This window comes from Crocuta crocuta, unplaced genomic scaffold (assembly GCF_008692635.1).
Source record: "Crocuta crocuta isolate KB4526 unplaced genomic scaffold, BGI_CrCroc_1.0 scaffold132, whole genome shotgun sequence".
NCBI lineage: Eukaryota > Metazoa > Chordata > Mammalia > Carnivora > Hyaenidae > Crocuta > Crocuta crocuta.
In genome coordinates, this window is record NW_027528611.1 from 1,865,288 (window position 1) to 1,878,297 (window position 13,010).

The window sequence follows — 13,010 nt, forward strand, 5'->3', positions numbered from 1 at the left end:
AAAATGAACATTAAAAAAAAGAAAAGTAAATTTCAAGTCTTATCACACGTTATAATCTTCGCAAAAGGTGTGTCAGACCAGAAATTCCTGTGCTGTCACTGATAACACTGTTACAAAATTTAAATATTTCCTAAACTCAGCTTACTGGCAAAACTGCACACATAAGAGCACTAAGTCTATTGTGAGACAGAGAAAACGCTACACTGAAAGAGTGTGACAAAGTGGGACAAAACCCCAGCCCAACAGGCTAAGGCCTATTAGAGGATCTGGTTAAAAGCAAGCTGGACTCAGATATTTTCAATAAATCAATAGCTATTTATTAAAATATCTATATGGATAGGGATCACAGGAGAGAAAAGGGTAGACTAAAGTACATTCAAACCTTTCTTATGAACAAAAATACTTGTCCCCACCATGTGTGCTTTGGAATCAGGGGGTTTGAATCTGACTTCCCCAAAAGTGGTTTTCTGGCAAGTTTCTTAATCTCTCTGAGCCTCAGTTCCTCAATCTGCAAGACAGGGACAAAAAAACCCTATCAAACAGAGCTTTAGTGGGGACTGAATTAAATAAGACAAAACTGAGGGGCACCTGGGTGGCTCAACTGGTTGAACGTCCGACTTCAGCTCAGGTCATGATCTCACAGTTCACGAGTTTGAGCCCCGCATCGGGCTCTGTGCTGACAGCTTGGAGCCTGGAGCTAGCTTTGGATTCTGTGTCTCCCTCCCTGTCTGCCCCTCCCCTGCTCGCTCTGTCTAAAATAAAAACACAAAAATTAAAAAAAAAAAAAAGACAAAAGTGGGAAAGTGTCTCTCATTAGATGTCAGTACACGTTATTTCCTTTCCCATCATACACTGTCAAGAAAGCTGTGTAAGTAGCAAAATGCAGGCTTCTACCTGGAAAGGGTCTGTCTTCATCATCCCCATGCAGAGGAACGCCCTTATTTTCTGGCATATACTTCTTGGTAATGGGCAAGGACATCAGCCGGATGTGATGGATAAGTGAGCGCCAGGTGTGAGCTCCAGAAAGCACCGGTTCAGGCGGTAATGGGCTGAAAGGTTGAATCACAAAGTAGGCAGTGAGCAAGATTAATCCCAGGGTTACAAGGACCTATAAGGAAAGACAGGATAAGGGTTAATACTTGTCCTGGCAAACGAAATACTTTAATGCCAAGAGAAAAAAGAAAAAAAAAACCCAGCCTCTTCCACTATTTTCACTGTGCTTTAGGAACTAGTCCATTTTCATAAACAAGCCATTTACATTCATTTTTTAACCTTTTGTAGTTTTATTTTTTAAATATTTATATTTTATCTATTTTTTTAAATACAGTTTATTGTCAAATTGCCTACGTTCGCTTCTGAATGAAATGCATTTAAAGTTTGAGAACTATGAGGACTGCATGGCTCACCAACTTTCCTTCCTTCCTCCCTCCCTCCCTCCCTCCTCTTTTCTTTTTTTAAAGTAGGCTCTATGTCCAGAGTGGGGCCTGAACCCACGACCTCGAGATCAGAGTTGCACACTCTCCTGACTTAGCCAGACAGGTACCCAGCACCAGGCTTCCATTGTATGACCGGGGACTATGGCCTCCATTAAAGAGTATACACAAATACAGTTTAGTATAAATATATAGCTTTCACCAAGGATATTTAACAAAATGGGTCAAATTTCTTAGTAACTTATGGTAATGAGAGCAAAGGCCAACTTAGTCACAGGAAAACTAAGGTTCGATGGTGGAATCCATCAATAGTAGTAACGTTTGGGGAGAAGGTTGAAGAGTTTGTGCTGTTTAAGGTATTTCCAAGTGAAAACACATGTTTACCTTATACATGGCTATGAGGAGAGGATATGGGGGTGGCCCCCTCTGAGGTTCATTCTTTTCCAGCAGCTGTCTGATAAATTTTTCAATTGCCTTCTCAGACATGCCACATTGATGGCCTGTCTGTCTCACCAAATCCACAGTCTCTGAAAGTTTGTCATAAATGCTGAGCTCGTTGGCAGCAAGATCCATGTCTTCCAATACAAAATCCCTGAAAGAAAGTAAATGTAAAAAGTAAGATGGTTTCTTTAAAAGACCTCCCTCCTCAAAGCTACTTCCTTTGGAACAGAGCTTCACGACCATCTGTGGGGAAGGAACAGCTCCCTGTTTTCCCCAGTCCACAAATGTCTAGAGGAGGTCAAGTCAGTGCTACACAGTTTCTAAGTGTTCCTTGATGGCTTGTGACACATGGTTTACTGGTTCCCAGACACTTTACAGTTTTAGACAATAAAGAACATTTTACTTGTATTTCATATACTCAAAAGACTTAAGATCTTTAATTTCAAAACTTAATTTGTTCTCATAGTTACTTAAAAAATTTTTTTTAATGTTTGTTTATTTTTGAGAGAGACAGACAGAATGTGAGCGGGGGAGGCGTGGGAGAAGGGCAGAGAGCAAGAGAGGGAGACACAGAATCTGAAGCAGGTTCCAGACTCTGAGCTGCCAGCTGCCAGCACAGAGCCTGATGCGGAGCTGGAACTCAGGAACTGTGAGATCATGACCTGAGCAGAGTCGAGACGCTTAACCAACTGGGTGACCCGGGCGCCCCTGTTCTCATATAGTTACTTTAAAGCCAAAATGTTTCACAGTGGCCACAGAAGAAAAGATAGAAACTCAAGTGGCAGAGTAGTAGAATACTCTAACATTTGTGAAATGCAAGCAAATCGTTTTTTTTTTAAAAGCACTTGTGTTATAAAACAATATTTCCGTCACTTACCAAAGGAGAAACAGTGCTTGGGATTTATGTTATTGGTCTTTTCTTCCCCCTTAAATGTAGAAGTCATCTTATTTCACATACTTCATGCCCAAAGTGCTTCTAACCCCAGAAAGCACTGATGTGGTACAACTCTAGTTTTTCAGTAAGGAGATGCTGCCACCTCTAGAGCCCCGAACAACAAGGACAATGAGGACAATGGTCCTGCAGCTCATCAGAGAAAAGCAAGCACCTCAGCCTATCTCCCTCCCCTTCCAGCAGCCATCTGATACTGCTGGCTTGGTCCTCATTAGGACTATTAACCCTTTACCTCACTCGTTCTTAAGTGTGCCTCCACACTGGAATCACCTGGCGACTTTTTAATGAATGCTCATACCAGGGCCTCAACCGGAGCAAAGAAATAAAACATTAGATTTCCAATGGTGAATTAACTGGCAGGTAATCTAGACTGAAGAACTGGTTGGGGGAGGGGTGGAAACCCCCATATGCTAACCGGCTAAGTCCCTTACCCAAACTCTTTGCTTTTGCTCAGACTGCATTCTTCCTAGGCCATATAGGCTTTCCTTTCAAGGTTTAGATAAAAGGATGATGTAAATTCTATTTAAAAATGTGTATTTTCAACAAATGGTGCTGGGACTAGATATCCACGTGCGAAAGAATGAAGTAGGGCTCTTCTTTCTACCCTACACCTAAATTAACTCAAAATGTATCAAAGACCTAAACCTAAGAGCTAAAACTAAAAACTCTTAGGAGAAAAACGTAGTGGAAAAATCTTTGTGACACTGCATTAGGCAATGGCTTCTGAGATATGGCACCGAAAGCATGAGCAGCAGAAGAGAAAATAAACTGGACATTAAAAATTAACAATTTTTGTGCTGCTAATGGTAGCTTTTAGGAGAGTGAAATGACCCACAGAATGGGGGAAATATATGCAAACCACGTATCTGATAAGAGGATGGTATTCAGAGTACATTAAGAATTATTATAACTCAATAATAAAAAGACAACCCAATTTCAAAATGGGCAAAGGGTGTGAATTGACATTTCTCCAAAGAAGATACATGAATGGACAATAAGCTCAGGAAAAGATGTTCAACATCATTAACCATCAGGGAAATAAATACAAGTCAAGACCATAATGAGACAGTACTTCACAACCACTGGGATGGCTATAATCAAAAAGTCATATTAGGGGCATGTTGAGTGGCTCAGTAGGTTAAACATCAACTCCTGGTTTTGGCTCAGGTCATGATCTCACAGTTGGTGAGTTTGAGTCCCACATTGGGCTGTGCGCTGACAGTGGGGAGCCTGCTTGGGATTCTGTCTCTCTCTCCCTCTCCCTCTGTCCCTCCCACAGTCTCTCGCACTCTCAAAACAAATAAATAAACTTAAAGAAAAAATTCAGATAATAAGTTGGGGAAAATATTGAACATCTGGAACCTTGTACACTGCTGGTGGGAATATAAAAAGGTGCTGCTGCTTTGGAAAAGTTTGAGGGTTTCTCGAAAACTTAAACATAGAGTTACCATATGATCCAGCAATTCCCCTTGTTGAGTATGAACCCAAGAGAATTTAAAACGTATTTCCTCACAAAAACATATACATGGATAACCAAGCAGCCTTATTCATAACAGCTCAAAAATAAAGCAATCCAAATGTCCATGAACTACTAAATGAATTGATACAATATGGCATATCCATACATTGAATATTATTGAATATAAAGGAATAAAGGAGGGGTGCCTGGGTGGCTCAGTCAGTTAAGTGTCTGACTTCGGCTCAGGTCATGATCTTGCAGTCTGTGGTTTTGAGCCCTGTGTCAGGCTCTGTGTTGACAGCTCAGAGCCTGGAGCCTGTTTCAGATTCTGTGTCTCCCTCTCTCTCTGACCCTCCCCTGCTCATGCTCTGTCTCTCTCTGTCTCAAAAATAAATAAAAACGTTAAAAAATTAAAAAAAAAAGGAATAAAGGATACATACACCACAACATAGGTGGAAGAAGACAGCCAAAAAGATCACGTTTTAAGACCGCATTAATAAAATGAAAAAGTTGAGAATAACGCAACGTACAGAGACATGACGTAGAATAATTAGTGGTTACGAAGGGAACAGAGTGGAGCAGAATGGGGAGCGACTGTCTATAGACCAGGGTTTCTTTCTAGAGTGATAAAAATGTTCTAAGCTTAAACTGTGGTGATGATTGCACAACTCTGTGAATATAATAAAAATCACTGAATTGTACATTTCAAGTGGGTGTATGGCATATAGATTAAATCTCAGTAAAGATGCTTTTAAAATGTATATTTACAGAATTTGAACTTAGCCCTGTTGCGGCATTTATTAAACTACACTGTTAGGATTATGGCTAAGTCACTTGGTCTATTTCCTCACCTAAAAAAATAAAAGGACTGGGGGCGCCTGGGTGGCTTAGTCGGTTAAGTGTCCGACTTCTGCTTAGGTCATGATCTCATGGTTCATAGGTTCGAGCCCCGCGTCGGGCTCTGTGCTGACAGCTCAGAGCCTGGAGCCTGTTTCCAATTCTGTGTCTCCCTCTCTCTGACCCTCCCCTGCTCATGCTGTCTCTCTCTCTCTCTCCTAGAAATAAATAAAACATTAAAAAAATTTAAAAAAAATAAAAGGACTGAACTAAGAGGTTTTCAAAGTCCCCTCTAGCTCTAAAATTGTAAGGGCATAGGAAGGCTTCGGGAAGTGGGAAAACTTCAATTCATTAGAAACTAAAGACTGATGTCCAATTACATTCCTAAATTACCACTTCCTGTTGTGCCAATCTATATGCCAGGCACCATGCTAAGCACTCTAGAAACGTTATCTTAGTAAATCATCACAGCAATCCCAAAAGGTAGGTGTGATTTTTTTATTAAGTTTTTAATCTTAATTCCAGCATCGTTAACATACAGTATTCTATTGATTTCAGGCGTACAATATAGTGATTCGACAATTCTATACATTATGCAGTGCTCATCATGATCAGTGTACTCCTAATCCTCCCTTTACCTGCTTCACCCATCCCCTCCCCCCTCAACCTCCCCTCTGGCAACCACCAGTTGTTCTCTATAGTTGAGTCTGTTTCTTGGTTTGTCTCTCTTTGCTTTTTGTTTTGCCAAAAGGTAGTTGCGATTAATCCCATTTCACAGATGCTGAAACTAAGGCTCAGAAAGTTTCCATAACTTGCCAGGACATGAAGTCAAGGGTGCCCGACTTCGAGCTTGATGCTTTTAACCTTTCTGCATGCTGCCTCCCTGACCAAGTTGTCTCCTATTCTGAGCTGGCAGTTCGGAAACCACAACACAGTGTCCCTCGATTATCACAACTGAGTGGCTAAGAACTGGAAAAGTGATCAACTACAATGATTCCTGGAAAAAGAATAAAGCAGTAACTTACAGCAACATTTTTCACATCTTGATTTTGTGATTAGTGATTCTGGAGATGGCATATTTTCTGTTGAAGTTAACAAAGATATTCCAAGCAAGCAAGCAAGGATAATGCTCGTTCAAACAAATTACAATAAGTTACCCAACAAGAGCCGATCAAAATCCACTAAAACTCAGGAAAGGACCAGAAAAGAGAGCAGGGAGAGTTCTGGAAAAGATTCCAGTGAAAAATTCTGAAAAGTGTTGGAAGGTGGGGCACGTGCAGGTCTCCCTCGGGCAGAAGAGAACATGACATTGGTGTGCCTTTAGGAGAACCGTGAAGGGAACAGAAGAGCAAGTAAGGCTCAGAGGAGACCCAACTATCATCACCATTCCTTTTTTTTTCTTTTTTTTTTTTTAATGTTTATTTATTTTTGAGAGACAGAGAGAGCATGAACAGAAGAGGAGCAGAGAGAGAGGGAGACACAGAATCCAAAGCAGGCTCCAGGATCCGAGCTGTCCGCACAGAGCCTGATGTGGGGACCAAACTCATGAACCATGAGATCATGACCTGAGTCGAAGTCAGATGCTTAACCCACTGAGCCACCCAGGCGCCCCTATCATCACCATTTCTGATGACTATTTCACAACCTTTGTAAACCTCTGCCTGTTTTCAGGACACATAAAAACCTCACTAAGCCTCTAGTCTGTATTGCAAAAACAATAGGGTTTTTTTTTTGTAATTCAAGTACACAACGGCATTATGATACTGAATATATTTTTGCAAGTTGTACATCCTTCTTCCTTGAGATTCTGACATATTTCCCAAGTTACTGGAAGAGTCTTTACTAATAATTTCATAAAGTTTCTAAAAGCATGTGGGGATCTTCATAATAAGCCCTCCTTTTGGCTTTGGGTAGATCAGTGGTCTCAACTGGGGACAGTTCTGGACAGGGACATTTGGAAAGTCTGGAGACATACTGATGGTCACACCTGAGGGGTACTGGCATCTGGTAGATATGATGTCAATTAACCACACACAAAAAAAAATCTTGTCCCTTTGGGTTGGGAAGCAGCTCCTTTGCTGAGATCTGAAAGTCGGCCTTCAACACAAGGATTTGTACTAAAAACCAAAACAAACAAACAAAAAAACCCCACAAAAAAACAAAAAAACTCTCAAACACAAAGTCATGGCTAAGCATCAAGTATGAGGGGGCTGACTGATATCAGCTGAGCAAGGCAATTGCTTTACCTCCAGAAACAAAGAAGATGCAACTCTAGCAGGGATGAGCTTTGCCACAGAGGGAAGTTCCAAAGAGTGAGCTTGACCCTTACCTGCAAGGGCACAGGCAGGGTCACTAGCAGAATTATAAAAATCATGGTCTCCTGCACCACCCTGGACATCCTGAATAGCCAGAATCTCTGGGAGCGGGATCCAGGCACAGAAGAATTCAAACTCTTCTCTGATGAGAAAAGGCACACCCCCAATTAGGAGACACTGCTTTAGAAGAGCAGTTCTTCAACTAGGGGTGACTCTGCTCCCCAGGGGACTTTTGGCAAGGTCTGAGACACTTCTGACTGTCAAAGCTGGAGGCGCACTCCTGGCGTGTCGTGAACATCCCACAACAAAGAAGTGTCCCACTCAAAATGTTAGGAGTGCCGAGGCTAAGACATTCTGCTTTGAAGGGAGGCCAGGGTGGGGGTGAGGGGGGAGATAAGCCAGGAGGCTGTTCACTTCTCAAGGAGCATCTCGGGAATAGGAGGAAGCCACTGATGGCTCTGAAGAGATGTTCTCCACAATTCCTTCTGAGTCTCAGTCTAGGAAAAAAACAGGACAGAGCATAACTGATAGAATGACTCTGACAAAACTTACAGTAGAAATGTCTGTTTATAGTGGAAAACAGGTTAAGAGGTCAGACTAAATGTAAACCTTTCCTTTGTCCTGCTTAATACAGAACTCCTTTAGAGTTACAAGTATGTCCTCAACACTGATTTGACATCATTGCCCTGGAGGTGTTCAGCTTTCCAAAGTAAACAGCTGTGCCAGCTAGGCAACTCTAGATGCATCGAGTTAAAACATGAGAGGGCTGGGGCACCTCAGAAGGTCGACTCTTGAATTTGGCTCAGGTCATGATCCCAGGGTCACAGGACTGAGCCCCAAGGTGGGCTCTGTGCTGAGCATGGAGCCTGCTAAAGATTCCCTCCTTCCCTCCCTCCTCTCTCTCCCCGCCCCTCTGCACCTCTCCCCTGCTCACATGCTCACTCTCTCTAGAATAAATAAAAATAAACCAACTTTATTTCTACCTGCTCCTATCCTCACTTTTTCCAGTTTCTACCATAAAAAAAAAAAAAAAATCCTTCCTCTCTAGAACTCCAGGGCTCGTGTTCTCCCTTCAGAGCCAAATTCCTTAAAAAAAAAAAAAAAAAAAGGCATCACTTCACCTTCGTATTTCTAAGGTCTCCATTTGTTTATAAACCACTGAAATCATATTTCTGCAACCCCCCTCACATCACACTAATACAGCTCTCGCTCAGGTCACCAATGGCTTTCTATATGCCGAGTCCAAGGGACGTTTTCTCAATTAACACCTTAACTATCTTAACTAACCTCTCCACAGAAGCTGCTGTTGCCAGCCATTTCCTCCCTTGAGTGCTCTCAAACCTTGGCATAATTCTCTTTTCTGAGGCTATACCCCTGAGTGCTGGTATGCATCACAGTTGTCCTTGATCATCTCATTCCCTCCCTGGCTTTAACCACCAGCTATTAGTGATTTCCAAATCTCTTCTCTAGAACTCCAGACCCATCCATCTATCTACGTACCAGACTCTGGCAGAAACTTCCTTCTGCTCCCTATGTAATGTGTCCGTAACGGATTTATCATTTTCCCCCTGCAACCCATTTCTCCTCCCATATTCTGTTTTTTAATTAATGGAAACACCAGTTCTCTATATTTAAAATGCCTCCTCCTTTTTCATCTCTGCTAAGGAACCAATCACTAAATCCTCGATTCTACATTCATCATCTCCTTCTTAGCCCTACATTATTGGCAGTCAAGGCCCTCAACATCTCTCCCTGGGACAATCACAAAGATATATTTAGTCTCTACACTGCCAATTCTTCTCCTCTCTGATCCATCCTCTACTCTCCCCACAAGCTATTTTTCTGAAGCAAATCAGCTAATGTTACTTGTTTATTTAAAGCAACTTCCTTGAATCTCATGCCCTGCTGTGGAACAACTTACTAAGGTAGTTAAGAAGGCAAATGGACTTGGGGGGCTCCTGGGGGGCTCAGTTGGTTGGATGTCCAACTTCAGCTCAGGTCATGATCTCACAGCTTGTGGGTTCGTGCCCAGCGTCAGGCTGTGCTGACAGCTCAGAGCCTGGAGCGTGCTTCCGATTCTGTGTCTCCCTCCCTCTCTGCCCCTTTCCCACTCATGCTCTGTCTCTTTCTCTCAAAAATAATAAATATATGTTGAAAAAAGAAAAATAAATTAAAAAAAAGAAAGCAAATGGACTTGGAAAAAGCTGAATAAAAATACTTGATCTTCCACCTCCTACTGTATAGCCGTGAGATACGACTTAATCTAAGCCCCTGAGTTTCCATTATTTTATAAAACGGGGATAATTGTGTCTTCCCAACACTGCTGTGAAGGGATTATGAGATGATGAATGTAAAACATCTGTCCCAATAACCGAATTTAATACTTAGTAATTTCAACAAGATGAAGTTGAAATTACTTAGCCTCCTGTTGTGGCCTGGTCACTGCCCACCTGTTCAGTCTCATTTCCTAGTCCTTCCTCACATTCCTCACTGCCATACCATTTTACAGCCTTTTGCTTTTGTACAAATAATTTTCTCTGCCTACAAAGTCTAGCCCCCATGCTTTTCCAATCAGTGAACTCCTTATTCCAGCCTTGATGCTTGTCCTTTGAACTTTAAACACAACTCTGATCACTTTGTATTACACCTATTTCTATGTCTCCTCACACTAAATTGTTCCTTGTGTTAAAACAAAAACAAAAACCACAGGCCCAAAATGGTGTCACTTAGGTTAGGGCCACAAGTCAGTAAACCAAGACTTAACAGCTAACCTAACTGCCGTTTCAAATCCCCTGGAAATGTGACTTTAACCAGTCAACATGGAATTTCCCGGTCAGTGCTAGAAAACTTACTGATACATCCCCTCCACTCCCCCTTAGAATGACCTTGCCTAAAAAATTGGCAATGCCTAAAAAAATTAATTTCCTTTACTCTACTCTCTACCTTTAAAAACCTTTCCTTTTCTGTAGCCCTTTCGGAGCTCCTCTCTACTTGTTAGATGGGATGCTGCCTGGTTCATGATTTAATTAAGGCAATTAGATCTTCAAAATGTACTCATCTGAATTTTTTTGTTATTTAACACTTGAAAGCAGAGATAAGTGGAGAAAATAATAGAAGAAACTAACGACAGACATGGAAATTCACCTCAGAGTCATGGCACCTGATCAATATCGTCTGAACAAGTTTAGAGAAAGGACATGAAGTGATCATTCTGTTTCCCAACTAATTTAACTAATGGTTGGTTCATTTTACCATTTATCCCTCTTATTTTTAAAAATACATCAACCTAAGGAGGGTTTAGGTGAGCAGATTAGGAACCTCTCATTTAGACAATCTCTGTGGCATTGAAGGGTGGCTTGTTAGAGGAAAGGGATTAACACTGGGTCTTGAAAATTGTTTTGGTTCAAAGCAGAAAGGGCATGGCACAGACACTCTCTGGCATACAAGTTGGACTATGTGAACTTTAGTCAAACTTTAACATAACAAAGTTGAATTTAGGTTAAAGGGTGTTGCTCCTTAGAGAGAAATTGTGATAAACCCCAGATAAAACACAGAATTGTATTAAGGGAGAAATGCCGATAGAGGATTCCACCATGGGAACAACCAAATGAGCAACCTGAAAAAGAATAGTTAAGAATCGGGGAGTACTTTCTATTATAAAGTGATGACTAAATACTTTAAACGTACTCGTGAATATCAAGACTACGCGAGTGTGACCAGCAAGGTTAGTGGTCGTCAAGCACGATGCAACACTAGTAAGGACATTTTTGTAGCAAAAGGTGATTACCAACAGCTCATTATCGGGTCAATAAACCAAGTCATATAACTTTCTGAACTCCTAGACGCTATGTTCATTACATGTAAGTCCACACTTTATTAGAAAAAGAGGTTTCGAAGGGGGACGAGGAATCGACTCTCAACATAACAAAAATATTAGAAATCTGTCAAAAGGGCAGTGAGACCTAGACTTGGCTAGCACCAGTGTTCTGCACACTGCTGTGACACCTGCGAAGCAAGTTCAAACAGGCTCCACCTCGCTTCGCTCTGCCCCGAGGAGCCAAGGAAAAGACTTTCTCGATGATGGGAGTCGGCCCTGCAGGAGCTGCGGGCGGGGCTGTCAGTCTGCGAAACCCCAGAGGCTCTGAGAAGAGGTAGGGGCAGGAGGAAAAGGGCTGCGCGAGGGTGTCAGAGACGGGAGCGGCGGCGAGGCTGTCACAGGGCGGCGTCCCCCCTCCCGGCCTCGGGCCCCAGTGACTCACATGCGAGGCCCGCGCCCCCTCGGGCTCCTCCCGCCTCGGGGACTGCAGCCTCCGGGCGAGGAGGGTGAGCCGCCAACTTCCTGCTTCCGGGCGCGCGACCCGGAAGCAGCTCCCACGCCACAGGCGAGGCCGCGCGTGCTAGGGTAGCTCCTTCACGCCGCGCACTTGCGTCAGAAGCAGTCGCGCGCGCGAACTCCCGCGAGATCTGGAGGGCACGGGTTCCTGCTCCCCCTGGCGTCGGGTTCTTCCTGCTGGGTCCACTGAAGTCCTTCCCGGGGTCTGTCCTCTTCCCACGCTACCACGGACTTAGCAGCTGAACTGATTCATCCGAACCACTATTGATTGGGACCCCTACTACGTGCCAGGCAGCATGTTAGACGTTAAGGGGCGGGAGAGATAGGTAATGGAGAGCAGGCCCTTACTTCCTGGGGCTTAGTCTAAGAGAAAGACAACAAACACTGTGGTTTCCAATCCGGAGCTAGCGAAACAACGGCAGCAGGTGCAGAGCATGCGTTCTCCTCTTCAACCTCTGCCCCAGGGTAACCCCTGGCTTCATAAAGCATTTGCATTACGAGTTCTGCGCCCCCTGGTGGGGAATGACGGCCATGACAGTTCCAGCAGGAACCTCGTAGGGTCAAAGTTCTCTCGCTCCGCGGGAAGGAGTCTTCCCAAAGATGTGAGGCAGCTTCCATTAGAGACCGCCGCCTGCATGGCTGAAGACCCCACTTACTTAGAAAAATCTTCTGTATCCTCGGGGACTCATCAACCCCCGTCTCCTCCATCTTGACGGTGTACTGTCCTTTAATAAACTGCTTTTTGCTTGGTACCTCCCTTCTGTCCTTATTCGAGCACAGATCCTCCTATAAATCTTTTGAGGGGAATCCAAGAACCGAGACTTCCATTGACACCATGCAAGTAACCTCTTTTGGTGCCGCGCCTCCGATGGCCCAAGGTAAGACAGTCCTCACCCCGCTGAGGCTAGAGGACCCATGCCTGATTTACCTTCTAGGAGGTCAGCTCTCACTCATTTGCAATTTGGCTGCTACTGTCTGTTGTTCTTCCTCTCATAAACCACTTCTGCCATCACAAAGTCTGTGCCCCTCCCAACCCGAGGCCGTGCTGTATATACGTGAAAGCCTCTGGATCTGTGGTCCGGTCCGTTTTCATACTCATTCAATCTCCTGGACGAGCCGTCTAACCGGTAATTCTCGCTATTCTGTTGCCTCAAGTCACACCTTATGTGTTTCCCTCCCCTTCCGTTTCCGGAGATGGTCTCAATCAGCCTCTGATACTTAAATCTAAGGTGGGTGTGTG

The 13,010-nt window shown here is 43.4% G+C and overlaps 1 protein-coding gene across 3 annotated transcripts in view; it reads right to left on the minus strand.

Annotated features, from left to right (window-relative positions):
- Positions 1–13,010, minus strand: part of CUNH6orf89 (chromosome unknown C6orf89 homolog) — a 66,348-nt gene that overhangs the window by 39,711 nt on the left and 13,627 nt on the right. For 2 of the 3 annotated variants that reach the window (XM_077754883.1, XM_077754885.1), the window contains exons 2-3: positions 1,818–2,025; positions 895–1,108 (exon numbers count right to left, since the gene is read on the minus strand). In XM_077754883.1, coding sequence (XP_077611009.1) covers positions 895–1,108; positions 1,818–2,025 — 422 coding nt within the window. Of the gene's footprint in view, positions 1–894; positions 1,109–1,817; positions 2,026–11,696; positions 11,806–13,010 lie in introns of those variants that run through there. The other variant, XM_077754884.1, reaches the window with a different exon arrangement.